Here is a 20,000-nt window from a genome sequence, read left to right as displayed (position 1 = left end):
CATGGAGGCAGGTTCAAGATGCAGGGCCAGAGGTGGGGGAAGTAGGAAGAGGGGCTGGAAAGATGTCAAAGAGGTCAAAGGTGGGGAGCAGAAGATGCACAGGAGTGGTAAAGAGTTGATAGAGAAGGAGCCAGGAGCAGGCAGTCAGTGCCTGAGACCAGAGGGCCCAGGTCGCCAATGGGGACACAGTGGCAGGCCCCTGGGCATTACAGGTGGTGTGGATGACAGGATTATTTCTGCAGCACACCAGAAGTACAGATATTTCCAGAGACAGGACCACCTTCTCAGAAAACAGGCTGCTAGTAGCTCAAGGCCAGGCCAGTTCCACCCTGGTTTTATACCATCTGTCCCACTGTGCCTGTTTGGCAAGCCCAAGGTGAAGAAACCGCCCTGGTTAGGAGAGGACTGTATAATCTACAGAGAAAAACTGCTTGTTCACTTCTTACAGATACACCTGGTCAAGCACGAGGGCAGGAACTACCCCAACGGGAAGCTCAGGTTCAAACCCTGCAGAAGACCAGAGCTCCAATCACTCAGACCACAAAGGCCTGCTCAGCCTCCTGGAAGGAAGACAGCCTGAACTCTGCAAGCCCTGGAATCTACTCCCAAGGCTATGATGGGGCCAGAGCCACTCAAGCACTTCAAAGGGAATTGGTGTAGAAACAGTGAAACACTGTCTCAGTAAATACCCATTTGGGGCTTTTTGTCTTCAATGGTTGTTGAGTGAGAAGCAAGGAGTCTGCTCCAGAGCAGTTCAGGGATGCTGTGGCTGTGGCTCCTTAGGTGATGGTGAGGAGCTAGGGTCTGCACAGGCCACAGCCCTGCCCAGGAAGGGGCAGGACCTAGAGGAGCACGGCCCCTGTCCATGGCTGCTTCAGGCATGCTCTGCCATTGCTGCAGGTAGGAGACTAGCACTGGAGCCTCAAGGGCCCTCAGGGTGTTCTATCTGAGGAAATACACAAAAGGGTAAGACAGCCATGTTCAGAGTAGGGCAGGTCTGTCACTGGAGGTATGGGGCATGGAGGGCTTCTGGGCCAGAAGGATGCAGGAGCCTGCCTATGTCCTCGAGGGAGAAGAGTTTGAAGGCATGTCTCTAGTGGCTGGACCCCGGGAAGTCTGCCCTATGAGTATGTCTTTGGAACTGAGGAGAACCCTCAGAGAGCCCTGCTGATTGGGTTGCCAGTCCTGAGCCCAAGCTCTCAACCTCCCTGACAATGCCTGAGCCCTTCCAGAGGGCAGGCAGCTGCTGAGCTGACCTGGCCTTCCGCAGGGGGTGCCAGTGTGACCTGCCTTGGGGCTCCTCTGAGATTTTATCTTAGCTTCTTAAACTGCGCTTTAAAGAAAAATGCACATATGTTAACTGTGCATCACTCTACGGCTGCACACAATTGTTAATGACTACTGAGATGAAGATTTCAAACACCTCCACATCCCAGAGGCCTCCCTGTCCCTGCTTCCCATCAATCTCCCCACAGAGGCCCTGCTGCTCTGCTTTCTGTTGCCCTGGAGTAGTCTTGCCTGTTTTTGAACTTCCTAAAAGTGAAAATCATGTGTACCCTTTTGTGTCTGGCTTCTTTCAGAAGATTTGTCTGTGAGATTCAGCCATGCTTTTAAATGCAGTCGTCTTTTGTTCATTTTCTCTGCTGGATAGTATTCTATCATATGGACATACCATCCTCCATTTATCATCCCACTGCTGAGGGACACCTGCATTGTTTCCAATTTGGGGCCAACATAACAAAGTTTCTGTAAGCATTTATGCATATGTATTTGAGCATCCTTAGAAATCTGCCTGGGAAAACATAGTTCCACTGGCTACAAATGTCCGGGAGGCCAGATTTTTCACTGCTAGACTGCACTGTAAGTGTTACTCATGCATCGGGTTCTTTGATCTTAAGCAGGAGGATAAGGAGGAACATCCCCCTGGAAACTGAAGCAAATGCACAAATGGGAGCTTACAAGGTGTTTGGGGAATTTTGTGTCTTTCAGTGTACTAGGGAGGAATGTGGATGTGTGTGTGAGCTTTCTGTGTGAGAGTGTGTGTCAGAGTGTGTAGGGCACTCTGTGTGTGCGTGTGTGTGTGTGTGTGTATGTGTGTGGGCCTACTGTTATTATATGAGATGGCCTCAGAATCTTCTGAGCAATTTATTCAAAATTAACATGAGAGAACCATTAGTCCAGAGGACTTAGGGAAAGGAGAGGAAATGACCAGAGATGAGGCTAGAAAAACTGATGAGGGTCAAACTGCAAAGACTCGTGAATGCCTTACAATAGCATTTGGACTTTATCCTGTAGGTAAAAGGAATCAGCAGATGTGTTTAACAAACACATAGTGGCACCTACACACTGCTCAGTAGGTGTGACAAAGCTGGCTGTGTCACCTACCAGCACGTGGAGCCCCACACCAGGCTGAGTGAACTACAGCTTGTTAGTGGGGGGTATTTGGGGACAGGGCAGTGAAGGGCTAAGTCTAGAGCAAACTGCCTGTGCTCATGTTCCACTTATAAGCTAGGGGAACTTTTTGTGCCTCTATTGGCTCATCTGTAAAGTGGTGACACTCCTGGCTTTCATATGCCTGGGTTGTTGAGAAAATTAAATGAGAAAGTACTTAGAAGTGTTTGGCATGCAGCAAGCATGCAGTAAGCATTAGCTGAAACAACTGTATGGATAACTTCAGTGATTAATAGATGAAGGGTGTGTTGGCTCATGGGAGTACACATATGACTTGTACTGACAAACAGCACACTCGCACATGATGGGCAAATACTCCTGCACACACACAAATAGCCCACAGTGAACAGGGGTTTCCAGGGCAAACATTCTAAGATGCTCCTGACTCAGCCACTGCCCATAACTTACTCACTGGAAACTGAGTGCTCCTTAGTTACAAAAAGGAGACGGGAAATTAATAGGCCCCAAATCATCTCTGCTTTAAGGTCTTGCAGTTGGACGAGCCACCCAGGGAAGTGAGTCTTTTGAGAACTGCAAACGGGCCTGCCAGAGCCAGCATTCTTCAGCTGTGTTTGCAGGGACACGGGGACTGCTGCCTTCTCCTCTGGGACTGGGGAGACCAGAGCAGCAGTAACTAGGAGAGTCTGGAGAAAGTGGGTGCCAGCACAGGGTTTCCATGAGAAATGGTGCAAGCCTGTACCCTAGTCCTCCTTCCCTGCCCACACAGTAAGACAGTCTGCAGCCAGGCCCGGGACACACAACCTGAGAGGCCGAGGCAATTCTCATAGCAATGGCACAGCAGTCTGAACAAAAACCCAACACAGTCTCCACCTTCCTCTCTTGGGAGAAGGGTCCTAGGCCAGGACTCCACTCCCACTCCCCACGGCCTGGGGAAACAGACAGCAGGGTGGAAGAGGAAGCGCGTCTGAGAGCATGACCTTACCTCCACGTACAGCAGGGGGAAGATTCCAATCTTGTCTCCCAGCATGCCTTCCGCCCAGTTGTCATCCACTCTTCTGATGACGGTCAGGATCTCGTCCTGGGGTTGCCACACATGCACGTGGACATGCAACAAAACACACACAACAAAAACGGGAGACCAGTTAGTACTGCTGAAGCTCAGAAAAGATCCTAAGCAAGGATGCAGAGAATGGTTTATTATCCATTCTGGGATCTGACATACAAAAATAGTCTGCCCTTACATCTTCACCCAGGATCTCCCTTTTTCGCTCATATGTATTGATTATAGTTGCGAAAATCTGCAAATGGAAAAGCATGGAAATTTATAATACAGCTAGTATTTTATTTTATTTTATTTTATTATTATTTTTTAATGTTTTATTTATTTCTAGGAGAGAGAGAGAGAGCGTGAGCAGGGGAGGGTCAGAGAGAGAGGGAGTCACAGACTGAAACAGGCTCCAGGCTCTGAGCTGGCAGTCAGCACAGAGCCCGACGCGGGGCTCGAACCCACGAACCGCGAGATCATGACCTAAGCGAAAGTCGGACGCTTAACCGACTAAGCCACCCAGGCGCCCCATTATACAGCTAGTATTTTAAAATTCATGTTCCTATTATTTATTTACTGAAATAAAATTATTTTGAATAAAAATAAATTCAGCGAAGTATAAAGCTTTTTAAATTTCTGGCTCCATCCATGAACAAAAAAATGACCCAATCCAATTCCATTTATTTAGAGTCATGTACAAAAAGCTTTGGATAACCCTCTTAAATTCTTTGGCAATGCAGACAATGCCAAGTATAGATGCACAAAGTGGAAACAGATGGAAAGAGAAAGGAAGGGGCATGAAGCACGGAGGAAGAGGAGCTTCCTGGGGAGACTGGCAGACCAGTCGTTGTGAAGAAGGACATGGCCAGGGTGCCTTCACAGGTGCCAGAGGCTGCAGGGACAGATGACAAGGGGTGCAGAGAAGAGGGTGAGAAAGAGAAAGCACAGAGCAGTGATGAAGAGCAAAAGGGGGAAGCCATCAGGAAAGAGGACTGGGAAAGAGATACAACATGGGCAGCAGCAAGTGACAATAAGGATGGAAAGGGATGCTACAGGCAAAACTAGCACCTACACCAGGGATCTGCGGCTGTCCTCTGTTCCCTTTCCAATATCCATCCTTCCTTCAGGACATAGAATGTATAAGAGAACCCCACACACACCGTTGGCCTAACCACCCTCTCCCTCTGCCCCTTCATATCAAACCTCCCAGTCATTTGTCCCTCAACAATCTGCTAGGAGACCAGCTGGCCTATCTGGGACTTGTGCTAAGGAGCTGATAGCCAGCCTAATGGGGTAATCCCTAATAGATGTGAAGGCACCATCTGCCTTTCCAGTGAGTCTTCAATACTTTAATGTAAAGCAACAATATGAGACTTGTAGGCTTCTCTCAGGTCAGAGGGACATTTTAGGCCAATACACTTCAGGGAATTCTCACAAATGTTGGCTTTGCTGTTAAGCTAAGGGACCACAGGGTTTTGGGATATTCATCTAGGTCAAGATAGGGTGATCTAATGTGAATGGAATGCACCTTTCATGGAACACAGATACGGCAAAAGCAAGGATGAGTTTCTGTCATGGGATGCTCCCTCACAGTCCATTCCAAACTTCTCCTCACCTAGGTGTACAGAGTAGAGTCTAAAAGTGATCATACCTCTCATTTTCTCTGTCCTCATCCCCAAATTTCTTCTCCTAACTGATACAAGCCAGAAAAATGCAGTAAGGGAATTATATCATTGCACGTGTTCTAGGGTATTTGGTTCTCAGGCTACAGAATGGTATTAATAAGGATAGTATGTATGGGCTTTTCTGGTAACTATTAGGGCCAAAGTGGACACCTGGCTTGAGGAAAGATGTACTGAACTCCCATGCCTCACTCAGCTCACAAGTTCACAACTAAGAGAGCCATGGGCCTGTGAGGAACTCAACTTAGATTCACCCAAAGGGGATCCTAGGATTTTGCTGATCATGCAAAGGGAAAGGTAATTGAAGGCTTCCTACATGTCAGAGCTTTCACAACAACAAAATAACACACACAAAAAAAGACATTTCATTTTGTAAAATTAAAAAGAAGGCAATACCAGGTTAATTTTGCTTTTTTTTTTTTTTTTTTTTTTTTAACCCATACTATTACTCAGGACTGGTCTAGAAATTAGAGCCAAAGAAATAAAAGAATATAAAACAGAAAACATGAATACTAGAGAGCAGGTATGCCATTTTTTTCCTAGAAAAAAACAATATCAATTAAAAATTAGAATAAGTAAATTTCAGAAATAATGCTAATTTTAAAATAAATACCTAAAAATCATTGGTTTACTCATCTACTGGCAATAATAAGTTAGAAAATATGATTAAAATTGGCTATTTTTAAAAAGTTTTCTGATATACTACATATGCCAAAATTAATTACATAAATATTAAACATTTAGGTGTTAGAAAAAAATCTTGAATGCCCAAGAGGAAAATATGAATAGATGTTTCATCTTGAGCTGGGGAAATTCTTTTAAAGTATGATAAAAATTTGGCTACACAAAAATGAAATCCTCTACAATAAAAACAGTAAAAACAAAAAGGAAAATAAGCTAGAAAAATACTTGAAGGATATATAACAAAGACTTAATGTTCATATTATATAAAGACTTAAAGACATAATAGAACAGAAAGACAAATAACTTAAAAGAAAAATAGGCTGAGGGCAATACATCTCACAAAAAAAGAAGAAAAGCAAATTGCCATTAAATATATTTTAAAAAGTTATACCTCACAAATAAAAAAATACAACTGTAAACAACAAGAGCTCTCTCTTTCTTCTTTGTTCTATTTTGCCTATCAAATTAGCAAACGAAGAATATAAAGCCAACTCAGTGCTGGTCAGCATGCAGGGAATAGGCTCATAATCATTTTGGGTGGAGATATAAATTTATGGCAGGCAGTGTGGCAATTTCTATCAAAGATCAAAGCCTGCGTACCCACTGATCTAACTCTACCCTAGGAAAATCAAAGATGTGCAAAAAGATTTAGCTCTGAGAATGTTCATTACAGTGCTTGTTCAATTAGATAGAAACTAAAGATAAATGTACAGTAAAAGAGATTTGATTAAATAAATTATGGTATTGTGCTCCAATACTATTCCCAACTCCAGCACTCTCTAGCCATCCTGTCCTACCTAAAGAGGAAAGAGAAAAAGGGAGACACACATACGGAGTTCACAATCTTAAAGTACAGACTCCTTAAAAGAGTAAAACCCAATAATAGGATCATAGGACTATACACTGCTTCCTCTCTCCCCAAATCACACTACCACATAACTAGAGGCCAATTTATAGCAATTCCTTTTATCTGGCACATCACGTCTGGCTATCAAAAAAAAATTACAAAAATGCCAAAAACCCAAAAATACAGTTCAAAGAGAGAGAGTAAGCATCAGAACCAGACTCAGGCATAGCAGGGATGCGGGATACAGAAAGTTCAGAGGACACTAAGATAAATGCCATAAAAAACCAAAAACCAAAAACCAAAAAACCCAAAAAACAAAACAAACAATAAAACCCCTACCTCCTCATACCAAACTACTGAAAATCAAAGAAAAGAGAAAACAGTGAAAGAAACCAGAGGGAGAAAATATCATACTTACAGAGGAGCAAACAAAAGAATCATACTCAACTTCTCAAAAACCACGCCAAGCAAGAAGAGAGTGGAATGAAATATACAAAGTATTGAGAAAACAAAACCCACCAGCGTAGAACTATGTATACTGAAAAATTATCCTCCAATAGTGAGGGAGAAATACTTTCTCAGAGAAACAAAAACTGAGGAAATTTATTGCCAGTAGACCTTGCCTTGTGAGAAGTTCTTTAGAGAAAAGTACGTAGGTCAAAAACTCGAATCTATTTCAAGAACATTGGAGAAGAAATAACTGAAGGTAAAATAAAACTTTTATTTTTCTTATCCCTAATTGATCTAGCTGAATAGTTTGTTCAAAATCAAAATAGCAACATTGTATTTGATTACATATGCTTATATACATACATATATATATATACATATATATATATCATGTATATACTTATGTATAAATGAAATGAATGACAGAATGATATAAGGGACATGAGAGAAGAGGATTATTTTATTACAGAGTATCCATACTACCTGTGAAATAGTATGGTATTTTTTAAAGTTTTTTTATATTCTTAAAATATTTTTAATTTTTATTTATTTGAGAAAGAGAGAGAGAGAGAGAGAGAATGAGCACATGGGGAAGGGGCAAAGAGACAGAGGGAATCCAAAACAGACTCCAGGCTCTGAGCTGTCAGCAGGGCTTAACTCATGAATCATGAGATTATGACCTGAACTGAAGTTGGACCAATTGAGCCACCCAGGTGCCCCTGAAAGTGAATCTGATTAATTGCAAATGTATATTGCAAACTCTAGGGCAACTACTAACAGTTTTTTAAAGGTACAATTGACATGCTAAAAAAGGAGAGAAAATAGAATCACATAAATTTCTCAATTAAAACCACAGAAAGGAAAAAAAAGAGAAAACAGAAATAGGAACAAAAATCACATTTAAAAAATGGGGAGGGGGAGGGGGTGGGCACCAGGGTTGCTCAGTTAGTTAAGCATCTGACTTCAGCTCAGGTCACGATCTCATGGTTTGTGGGTTTGAGCCCCGCATCGGGCTCTGTGCTGACAGAGCCTGGAGCCTACTTAGGATTCTATGTCTCCTCTCTCTGCCTCTCCCCCACTCATGCTCTGTGTCTCTCTGTCTCTCTCTCTCAAAAATAAAAATAAACATTAAAAATATAGGAACAAAAATCAAACACCACAAATAGAAAACAGAAATGAATATGGTAAATATTAACTGAAAAATATCAAATAATCACTCTGAAAGTCAATGGTCTAAATTCACAAACTGGAAGACAAAGAATGTCACAGGGCACCAAAAAACAAGACCCAACTATATGTTGTCTACAATAAGCCCAGTATAAATATAAAGATACATGTGAACTAAAGGTAAATGTATGGAGAAAGGTATGCCATGATAATACTAATCAAAAGAAAGTGGGAATAGCTACATTAATTTTGAACAAAGCATAATTCAGAACAAGTACTGTTATTTGGGATAAAGAAGGGGATTATCTAATGAGAAAGGAGGCGATTCTCCAAGAAGACATAACAATCTTTAATGTATATACATTTAACAACAGAAAGTCAAAATATAACAGGCAGACTTACTTAACTGCAAGGATAAATAGATAAATCCACTATTATAGTTGGAGACTTCAATATCTCTCTATCAGAAATGGACAGATCCAGCAGGCAGAAAAGTCACTAAAGACATAGTTGAAGGCAACAACATCTATCAATCAGCTGAATATAACAGACATCTGTAAACTACTTCATCTAAGAACAGTAAAATATACATTCTTCTTAAGCTCACATGGAGCATTCACCAAGACAGATCACACTTGGAGCCATAAAATATACCTTAACAAAGTTAAAAGAATAGAAACCATACAATGTTCGTTCTCAGACCACAGTGGAATTAAACTAGAATCAATAACAGAAAGGTAACTGGAAAATTAGAAAACACTTGGGAATTAAAAAATACAATACTAAATAACACTTGGTTCAAAGAAAAAATATCAGGGGAAATTTAAAAAATTTTTTAATAAATGAAAGTAAAAACACAACTCGTCAAAATTTGTTGGCTGGGGGAAATTTATAACATTGAATGCATATATCAGAAAAGAAGAAAGATCTAAAATCAATAATCTAAACTTCCACCTTAGAAAACTAGAACAAGGAAGAGCAAATTAAATCCAAAGTAAGCAAAAGAAAAGAAATTACAGAAATTAGAACAGAAATCAATTAAATTAAAAACAGGAACTCAATAATGAAAATTGACAAAACAAATAACAAAAGAGCTGGTTATTTGAAAAGATCAATAAAATTCATAAGCCTCTAACCAGGCTAAGAGAAAAAGAGAGGAGACACAAACTATTAATATCAATAATGAAAGAAAGGACATTTCTAGAGATCTTAGACATTAAAAGGATAATAAAATAATATTACAAACAATGCCACAAATTTGGTAACCTAAATGAAATGGACCAATTCCTTTAATGACATAATGTACCAAAATTTATACAAGAAACAGACAATCTGAATAGGCCTATATCTTTTGAAGAAATTGATCAATAATTAATAAATTTCCAAAACAGAAAGTACGGGCGCAGAGGAAGTCACTAGTGAATTCTTCCATTTAAAGAAGAAATCATATCAAATTATCTAATAATCTCTTCCAGAAGGTAGAAGCATAGAGGCTACTTCCTAACCCATTTTATGAAGCTACCATTACACTAATACTGAAACCAGACAAAGACACAGCAGGCAAAGTAAACCACAGATCAATATTTCTCATAAGCATAGATGCAAAAATCCTCAATAAAGTATTAGCAACCTGAATCCAAGAAAGTATAAAAAGAATTATGCAACATGACCAACTGGATTCTAGATATGAAAGGCTGGTTCAACTTTCAAAAATCAATTAATGTAATTCATCACATCAACAAGCTAAAGAAGAAAAATCACATCCTCACAACAACAGATACAGAAAAAGCATTTGACAAAATCAAACAATGATTCATGATTAGAAATAAATAGCTCTCAGCAAGTTAGGAATGGAGTGAAATTTTCCTCAACTTCTGAAAAACATTTACAAAAATGTATAGCTAATATCATAATAGTGAGAAACAAGAAACTTTCCCACAAAGCTCAGGAATAAGGCAAATATTTTCCCCTCACCACAGCCTTTCAATATCATACTAGAAATCCTATAAGAAATCCTTTCAAAATCATAGCAGAAATCCTATAATAAGACAAGAAAAGGAAATGAAGGGCATACAAATTAGGAAGGAAGAAATAAAGCTGTCTTCGTTCACAGATGATCTAATTGTCTAAGTAGAAAATTTGAAAGAATCAACCAAAAAACCCTCCTGGAACTAATAAGCAATTACTGCAAGGTTGCAGGATATAAGATTAATATACAAAAGTTAAACACTTTTCTATCTATATACCAGCAATAAGTGGAATTTGACATTAAAAATGCAATAAAAATTAGCCCCTAAAAAATAGAATGCTTAGGGAAAAAATGAAATGCTTAGGTATAAATCTAACAAAATACATACAAGAGCTATATAAAGAAAACTGCAAAGCTCTATTGAAAAATTAAATAACAAAATAGAGAGATGTTCCATGTTCATGGATAGGAAGACTAAACACTGTCAAGATGTTGGTTTTTCTCAACTTCTAGATTTAATGCAATTAAATTCAAAATCTCAGCACGTTATTTTGTGGATATTGACAAGTTGATTCTAAAATTTATATGAAAAAGCAAAAGACTCAAAATAGCCAACACAATTTGAAAGAAAGGAACACAGATTGACACAGTACTGAAAACAATGTGGTATTGGTGACAGAATATAAAAACAGATTAGTGGAACATAATAGAACATACAGAATTAGACTCCTATAAATATAGTCAATTTATCTTTGACAAAGGAGCATGGGCAATATAATGGAGAAAAGATAGTCTTTTCAACAAATGATGCTGGAACAATTGGACAGCCACATGTGAAAAATGAATCTAGATACAGACCTTACACCCTCCACAAAAATTAACTCAAAATGAATCACAGAATAAATGTAAAACACAAAAATATAAAACTCTTAGAAAATAACATAGGAGTATAACAAAATGACTTTGGGTTTGGTGATGAGTTTTGGATACAACATCAAAGACCGGTCTGTGGAAAAAATGATAAGCTGGGCATCATTAAAATTAAAAATTTTTGCTCTGCAAAACACACTGTCAACAGAATAAACAATAAGACATGGACTCATGAAAATATTTGCAAAATACATATCTGATAAAGGACTATTACAAAGAACTCTTAAAACTCAGCGATAAGGAAACAAGGGCACCTGTCTGGCTCAGTTGGTAGGGCATGTGACCTTTGATCTCAGGGTTGTGAGTTCAAGCCCCACACTGGGTGTGGAGCCTACTCAAAAAAATAAGAAAAACAATCCAACTTAAAAATGGACCAAAGACCTAACAGACACCATACACAGATGGCAAATACAAATATGAAAAAATGCTCCATGTCAAATGTCACTATGGCAATGCAGATGAAAACAAGGAGACATCACTATACACCTATTAGAATGGCCAAAATCCAGAACACTGGTAACACCAAATGCTGGCAAGGATGTGGAGTAACAGGAATACTCATTCATGTCTGGCGGGGGAACAAAATTGCAGCCACTTCAGAAGACAGTTTGGTAATTTCTTACAAAACTAAACATACTCTTACCTTAAATTCCAGCAATCTTTACCCAAAGGAGTTGAAAACTTATGTCCATACAAAGTTTGGACATAATATCCTTGCATAGGATATTTATAGAAACATTCATAATTGCTAAAGGTTGGAAATAGTCAAGTGATGTCCTTCAATAGGTGAATGGATACATAAACTGGGTACATAAAGACAACAGAGTATTATCCAGTGCTAGAAGGAAGTGAGTTACCAGGCAATGGAAGGACATGGAGGAAATGTAAATGCATATTACTAAATGAAAGAAGCTGAACTAAAAAGGTTACATATTAAGTGATTACAACTATGTGACATTGTGGAAAAGGCAAAACTGTGGAGACAGTAAAAAGATCAATGGCTGCCAACGACTGGGGAGTAGGGAGGGGAGGAGTGAATAGGTAGAACATAGACTTTTAGGGTAGTGAAAATATGCTGTACGATACATAATGGTAGATACATGTCATTATAAATTTGTCCAAACCCACAGAACGTACAACCCCAAGAGTGAACCCTAAAATAAACTATGGACCCTGGGTGATTATGATGTCTCAGTGTAGGTTCACTAATGAGAACACACGTACCTCTGAGGGATGCAGACAGTGGAGGAGGCAGTGCATGTGTGGGGCTAGGGTTTTATGGGAAATTTCTGTATCTTCTGCTCAATTCAGGAGTGAAACTAAAATTGCTCTACAAATTAAGTCTATTTTTCTTAAAAGCGATGAACATGAACAAACTATAGCACCCTACAACATGGAGCTCACAAATGTAATGTTGAGAGAAAACAAAACTGGACCCAAAAATATACTCTTCATGGTCCATTTATTTGAAGTTCGAAAACGGACACAACTCATCTACGGTGTTAGGGCCAAGGGAAGAGGGAAGGGTAAAAGGACTGAGATACTAGTATTCCACCATCTCTCCACTGGGTAGTGAGTAAAAGGATGTTCTTTCCAATTATCAAGCTGTACAATTTTGATTAGTGGACTTAAAGGTACAATATGCTTCATTTAGGTTAAAAGGTTTTTTGGTTTTTTGTTTTTTTAAATATACACAAGTCACAGCACACCTTGAGTACTGCATTTGGTCTAAACACATCTCTAAAGGGACTTCACATACTGAGGAAGCCAACCATTATGTGAACAGTCTGAAATCAAGTCACAGAAAGCCAGAGAAGAAAGTGGGATCACTGAGCCTGAGACAAGAGAAAGTTGGGCGGGGTGCATGTTTACTGTCTTCCAGCTTTGGCATCATTACCACACTGAAAAACTGGGCTTATTCTCAGTCACCTGGGAGGGCAGGATACACACCAAGAGCCCCAAGTTACTGAGAAACCAAGACAGCTCCACATGAGGGAGAGCTATCCAAAAACGAGTGTCATCTCTTAGGCCAGGGGCTTTGTCATCACTCCAAGTTTTATGCAGTGCCAACCTGTTCCTCATGTGCCTACCAATATGCAAATATCCCTTGAGAGCCAGGAGTGAGTAAGAAACTATCCCTTCTCAAGAAAAGTTTTGCACTTGGTGGAGGAAGTCTCCTCATAAAGAGATGACATCATCCAATACAATGTACGTACAGAGAAATCCCAGCATAATGCAGTACGTGGGGTCCAAAATCCAACTCTGTCAGTATGCTGCTGTGAGGTTAGTGGAACCTGCATAGCCGCATCTGCCCAACAGATGCCAATTCAATGTAGTCCTAGCTGTAGTTTGCTTGTACCTTGTGGCAGGTCTCTGATGGCTCCAATATAGATGTGGCTGAAGTGGGGGGAGGTACAATTCTTGGTCCCACCGCTGGCTAGGATTTCATGGAAGTGGCAGGATCCAGAACATTCCTATTTAGCTGGCATGAATCTTGTTGGGGAGGTTGGGCTGGGAGATTAGAGGGTTCAGGGAGCCAGTCATTCTACATACACACAAAAAAGCTTTGTCTAGTAGTGCTGAGAAAGGTTTCCTATAGCTCTGCCTCTAAACCAAAGTCTCACGATGAAGACAACCTTCAAAAAGAAACATCTGAGTGCTGGGCAATGAGAAAATTCACTCTACCATGTCAGAGCTACCAGCACAAGATCAGGTGTATTCTGGAAACAGAAATAACTTCTCCTGCCACCAATGCAGGACAGGGGAAACAATGACCCTTTTTTGTGGCTGTATCATATCAGGTCTCTGATTTACAGTCATATTTCAAAAAGCTGGAGCCAGTGCTTTCAGAAGGGGGATGTCCCTGCTCTGCGGTCTCTTTGGAATATAAAGAATTACTCCCTCCTCAAACATTGCATGGGCTTTCCATAGGACAATGGCAAGACTGATCTACATGGATCAGTCCTGAGTTTTCAGTTGCTGTTTTGTAGAGAATGGCACCTCCTGCATGTCACACTCAATGTGGTAGTGCTGGTGGCCTCAGAACAAAGCCATGCTGAGTGGAATACACAAGGAACCACTGTGTGCTTGGCCTCTGTAGTGATGTTGCTCTATGTCACAGGTCAGAAAACCTTTCTAAAAAGGGTCAGATAGCCAATATTTCATGATTTTGAGACTATCTTTCTCTGCCACATATTCAACTCTCCTGTTTCTGTATGAAAGCAGCCAGAGACAACATGTAAATGAAGAAATCTGGTTGTGTGCCAAAAAAACTTTATTTACACAAATGGCAGCAGGTAGGTAGGATATGACCTGCAAGCACTGGTTTATCAACCCTTGCTTGATGTAGATGAGTAAAAGAAATCTAACTAGACACCACTGATAGTCAGGAGAGGCAGACAAGTTTTGGGCCATATATGTTTTGGCCATATATATTTTGGCCAATATGGCAGCATCTGAGGATTTTATGGAGAAAAAGTTGTTCCCACCACATAATTTCACTTTCAGATGCATGACTCAATTTCATTTGCATGTTTTGTGTAAGGCACTCATTACTTGCTATGGGGCATTTTACTTTTATATGCTGTTTAAAAACATACTAAATACAATTTCCATACGATAGTGGCTCTCCTTTGCATTCAGGCAGTCTCAGGGTGGTCCTAAATGATGGTAAGTCTGGGCTATGAACATAACATGATTATTAAAAAAGTATATTGCTTTTCTTCCCAAGGCTTAGTGGGTAATACATTTGCAAAGGATTCTGGTACCATGGTAGTCATGCCATCTAAAAGCGGCCTTCAAACTGTATTTCTACTTCATTTACCTAACTTGTCCAAAGTCTGAGATCTACAAGCAGATGGGCTCTGTTAAGAACGTAAGCTGTGGAGCAGAGCAGGGAGAGTGGTATGTCTGTGTCCACACAGAAGCCTTCTGGATGCCAGTGAAGGTGACTGGCCGAGCACACTGTCCTTTGATACCATTTCAGAAATACAATGCTGTAAATATTACAGCTCACACATCAGAGGCTCACCTGAAACACCATGTCCACTGAAAACCTTTGAGAGTTCCTTCAGCAGGTCTGGACAAACCAGCCTCCAAAGATCTGATATTTTATTCTCCTAAATGAGTGGGGTGGCAACAATACATATAAAGCATCTAGAAACATCCTGAAGGGCCATGCATAGCAAGCTCATACTCCTGGAGGGCCACTTGAGCATGTGCACTCCCGTTTCACTCACACTCAAAGTGGTTTCTGAGAAGCAGACCAGAGCCCTTCCTTTCATCCTTTCAGTGCTGGCTGTCTGCTCGACTGGCCATGGCCATAACCACCTCTCACTGCAGTGTGACTGGGGACCCTGTCACTGAGCCCTTCCCTAAAGCCAGCCATAGACAGAGTGCCCAAATCACTGCTTCTCAGAGCGAATAGAAATTAAAAAGGAAAAGTTCAAAAACTCCCTCAGCCTTTTGTTGCAGAAATAACACAAAATGTATCTGGACAATTCTAGGCGAGGCTCTTAACGAATCATTGCTGCCATTAACCCCCTGATGTCGTGCTGAGGATCAGGGAGCCATGATGTTCCAGGACCCAGGGGGCTTTCTCCCATTGTCCTGTCTTGCTCACCCCATCTCAATTCCAGAGGCTGCCAGAGGCCTGGAACTGCTCACAGAAAGAGAAAGCTCCAGGAGAGAGAGGCACACCTTGAGGGGGTCTGGCCTGCAGCCATAGGATGGGTCCAGGCGGAAGTGGAGACACCAGAGGCCAGATGCCACACTTTCCTCAGTGCTTGCAGCTCTCCCCAATTCATACACACTCCACATACTTGCACATACACCACAGGCACAGACCCTCCATGAACACACATGCACACCAGACCCACATACATCAGGGGCACACACACCATATGCACACATACATACTCTCCAGCAGGGTAGAGGCTCAGGTGCTATGATGATCCCTCTCCTGGTCTGCCCATTGTGGGCTGTGAGCACTTCAAGGTGGGACTCTGTCCCCACACACTGGCCCACCCCAAACACAATCTAGCACTGATAAACATCTGATGAATGAATGAATGGACCAAGGAGGCTGGACAAAACTAAACTTATACCATCCATAGCAAGTCCAGCTGACCTCTTGCCCAGGCCATGGCAGAGTGCCTGCACTCAGCCTCTCTGTCAAATATGTATTCAAAGTCCTGTGTGCCCTTTGCTGTCCCAAGATGGGGATAGGCAGTTAGTAAATGCAGGATGGCTACCTCCGGGGAGCCTGCACTCCTGTCATGAGACCATAAGACAGACAACTGTCACATAAATATACATACTACCTTGTCAGGAGGAGGACAAACTGGGTGGGGAGTGCTGACTGAGGATGCTCATCACTCAGGGGCCACCCTGAGGGATGTGAAGATAGGTCAAGAGGGTGTTGGGGCTGAGAGAGGAGGTGCAGAGGCCCTAGGGGAGTCAGCAGGGTCAGATGGAGGGACAGGGGCTGGGAGGCCAGCGTGGCCAGGAGTGGAGTAAGTCAGGGGCAGACCAGGACTGAGCCTGGGAGGGAGGTGGGCACTGGGTCAGGCAGGGTCTTGCAGGCAGTACACACTCTGACGTTGGCTCTGAGGAGCCTGGAAGCCAGGAGGTTTCTGAGCAGAGGTGGGGCACACTCCTGCCACTGAGGGGACAAGCTGGCAGTGCCCATAGTGGGCCAGGGAGACGGGGGGCACACCAGCTGGGAGACTCGTCCTGAGGGAAGAGCTCACATTCTGCACAGGTCTGAAGATAGTTCCTGACAAAGCTTCACACATACCCCAAGCTCCACCTGAAAATCTAAAAGATTCCCCGTCAGTTTCTCTGAACCCCGCATGGATGTCCAAATGAGGGCTTGTGCAAGGACATCCCTCAGCAGCCCACAGGCTGCCACTGCCCTCCCAGCCACCTCCACTGTGTGCAGGCTTGGTCCCTTTAGTAAAAGTGAAGTGGCTGCAGGGCTGCTGCCCAACTGGAAGGAGGAAGTCAGGAGCCATGAAGGTGACTGAGGTTGTTTGGTAACTTCTGAGTGTAGCCCCCAATGGAAGACTGCACAGAGGCTCAGCCCACTTAGCTTCCTGAGTCTTTCCAGCCCCAAAAGCATTCCAGATTGCCCCTCAGGAAGAAGCAGAGACCACAGAGCAGGCCCAGGTGACCAGCAAGGGGACAGCAGTTGACTCAGGGGCTAAGATTTCACACCCCCTTGAGATTTAGCCATGAAACCCCGAGCCAAATTCTCAGCTCTCCAAGTAGCAAGAGTCTTAGGAAGGTGTTGGTTTTCCTGTGCACATTCTGGGCTAACATAGAAAGTGACAAGTATCTGACTGAACTTCACCTTTTCTTGAAACAGGAATAAGCAGAGCACAGAAAGCAAATATTTATTGAATGTCTATTTTGAGCTCAGATCTCTAAATGCCTTTGCTCATTGAATCCTATTAACTCCACTGTACAGTTAAAAAAGGAGACTCACAGACTAAGTAAATGTCTCAAAGTTACCATGCAATAATAAAAAAGTGTCATGAATTGTACCCTTGCTTACCTGACTCTAGAGCCCAAACTGTCTACACCTGATTTGTATCTAAGCCTACCTCATCAGAAGAACATAGTTTAGGATTAATGCTGGGTTCATTCTTATAGAAGAGAAGTCCTACACTTTATGGAGGTGATGATTAAACATTCAGCAGCATAAGAAGATCATAAGAAGTGTGTTGTGGTGACCCCAACAGTGTGGCTGTGAGTCTTTGCCAACACACAACATTCCTGGGGACTTGAGGGGAGGGTGTGAGGTGAGGGTTGGAAGGGAGCTGTCCCTGTGCCCACTGTCCTGTGGCGTCACGTGGCAACCACTATGGGGTTTGGTCCAACACAGTGAGCCTCAAGTTCCTACTGTAAGCCAGGTGCAAAAGTGACTCTGGGGTCAGCCAGGCACTGCCTGAGAAAATCTCATGGCCTCTCAGGATTCCTGAGCATTGCAGAGTAAATTCACCACATGGCAGCCCCAGGCCCTTAATATCCAGCACAGCTCCCTGGCAGGGTGAGGAAAATGTTCTCATATAAACTGGAATTTACATAGTCAGGGCTCCACACATATTTGCTGAATTTTGTAGTTGAATGAAAATAAGGTAACATGGAATAAGCTTCTATAAAAAGAAAGGAATTCAAGGTCCCCTCTTGTCTGCCAAGCCCTAAGCTTAGCTCTTTACTTGGATCATTTAGCCCTTGGCAGCCCCCTGTAGGTAGGTATCTGTGTCCTGACCTTGAAGATGAAGTGGCCCAGCAAGGTTAAGTGTTTTCCTAAGATCACATGTGGGATCCCTAAGTGCAAAATCCCTGCTCCAAGGATGCCTCCCCAGCAAACCCATTCCCTCCCTGTGCATGTGGAGGGCAGCACACAGCAAAGTCTCAAGTGAGCTTAGAAGGGAGCATCTGGCAGAGCTCAGTTGGGCACGGTGCACTTCTTTCCTTTACTCTTTGCATTTGCACATGCCCAGGTTTTTGGAGTGGTACTATGAAGAAGTTATCAAATATGCTTTTTATAGCTGCTTTACGAAAAGTAATTATTCATTCTCTTCTTAAATGAAGCAAGGACTTTGGTTTTAGAATGACTTTAATTAATGCAATTTTAACAGGACTGTTCAAAAGCCAATGCCGAGGGTAAAAATCTTGCTTTGATCCAGCTGCTTCCTGCCTTTTAAAACCCAATCAATCCCATCACAATGATGCTTTTGAAAGGTGAGTTAGCACCATCCGTGGATTTTAGAGATCCCTCTTTCCTTGATGACTGCAGACTGGAACACATGCAAACAACAAAGCACTCCACGCAGGCAAAACCAAACTGGTCTGAAGCAGTGACGCCAAGCCCAAAGGACGCCAAGCCCAGAGTTACTTGAGGTTTGATATGAATGGAGGTTGTCATAAATGGAACCAGCAACCTGGGCATGGGAAACAGTGAGCTGGTCAGATGCACATGGAATGGAAATGTCAGGCAAGCCAGTGTGGGCAAGAGGAAATATGAACAGAGCAGAAGAGAGTCATGATTCATCACCCATGTCCTTTGGAGGCTTTGTCTGAAGATATTTAGAGGTGAGAGCTGCAGACAGAACAGGTACATGGTAGGCGTGGTTGTGCCCTAATCCAAGTAGGAGGGTAAAAGTGGGTGTTCCTTAAAAGGTTATGTGAACATAGTAGGGGGTGAATATCACAGAACAGACACAAAGCCCAGGTGTCTTTAACTCTCCACATTAATCCACAGGATTCAAAGGATAAAAGCCTGTGAAAAACACCCTGAGCACTTCCTACCTGGCTTCCTGTGGGAACATCATCACATTATGTACCCAGAGACCCCCAGACCCTCTTGTGACTGACACCTTTGCTCCTCAAACTCCACTCAAATGTCATCTCCCCAGAAGCCCTCACAACCACAGCTACCTCAACTGTGATGCCTACTCAACCCCAGACACAGTCATCGTAACCCCCAATGTGATTCAGACTAAGAACAATGCCAACCACAGAATGAATCTAAGAAGGCCTGAGTTCTAATTTTCCCCATGAGGACTACATTTTACTATTTCTTTTGAAATACCAAACATTAAGCTCTATCACTGAATATTTTGGAGATGTCACTAAATGCCTAGTCTGGCTCCTGGGTAACCAGCATTGTTCTCTGAGGCTGACTTTTGAACACTTATTTCTTGACTTGCTACTGCCCCCCTCTCCTATTACACTTGAGGCTCTAGAAGGCAGTGGGTCTGTCTGTGTTCCCTGGGTGTAGCACAGTGCCCTGCAGAGTTGGAGGCT

General features: G+C 42.2%; 1 protein-coding gene across 1 annotated transcript in view; it reads right to left on the bottom strand.

The window, feature by feature from the left end:
• SH3RF3 (SH3 domain containing ring finger 3) overlaps positions 1-20,000 on the bottom strand; it is a gene marked incomplete at its 3' end in the record, with an annotated part of 310,591 nt that overhangs the window by 76,142 nt on the left and 214,449 nt on the right. Inside the window, exon 3 of the mRNA XM_039223149.1 lies at positions 3,395-3,490. Coding sequence (XP_039079080.1) covers positions 3,395-3,490 — 96 coding nt within the window. The remainder of the gene's footprint in view (positions 1-3,394; positions 3,491-20,000) is intronic.

Source organism: Hyaena hyaena, unplaced genomic scaffold, assembly GCF_003009895.1.
Source record: "Hyaena hyaena isolate Hyena2069 unplaced genomic scaffold, ASM300989v1 scaffold_1281, whole genome shotgun sequence".
NCBI lineage: Eukaryota > Metazoa > Chordata > Mammalia > Carnivora > Hyaenidae > Hyaena > Hyaena hyaena.
This window is presented reverse-complemented; position numbering and strand designations above follow the sequence as displayed.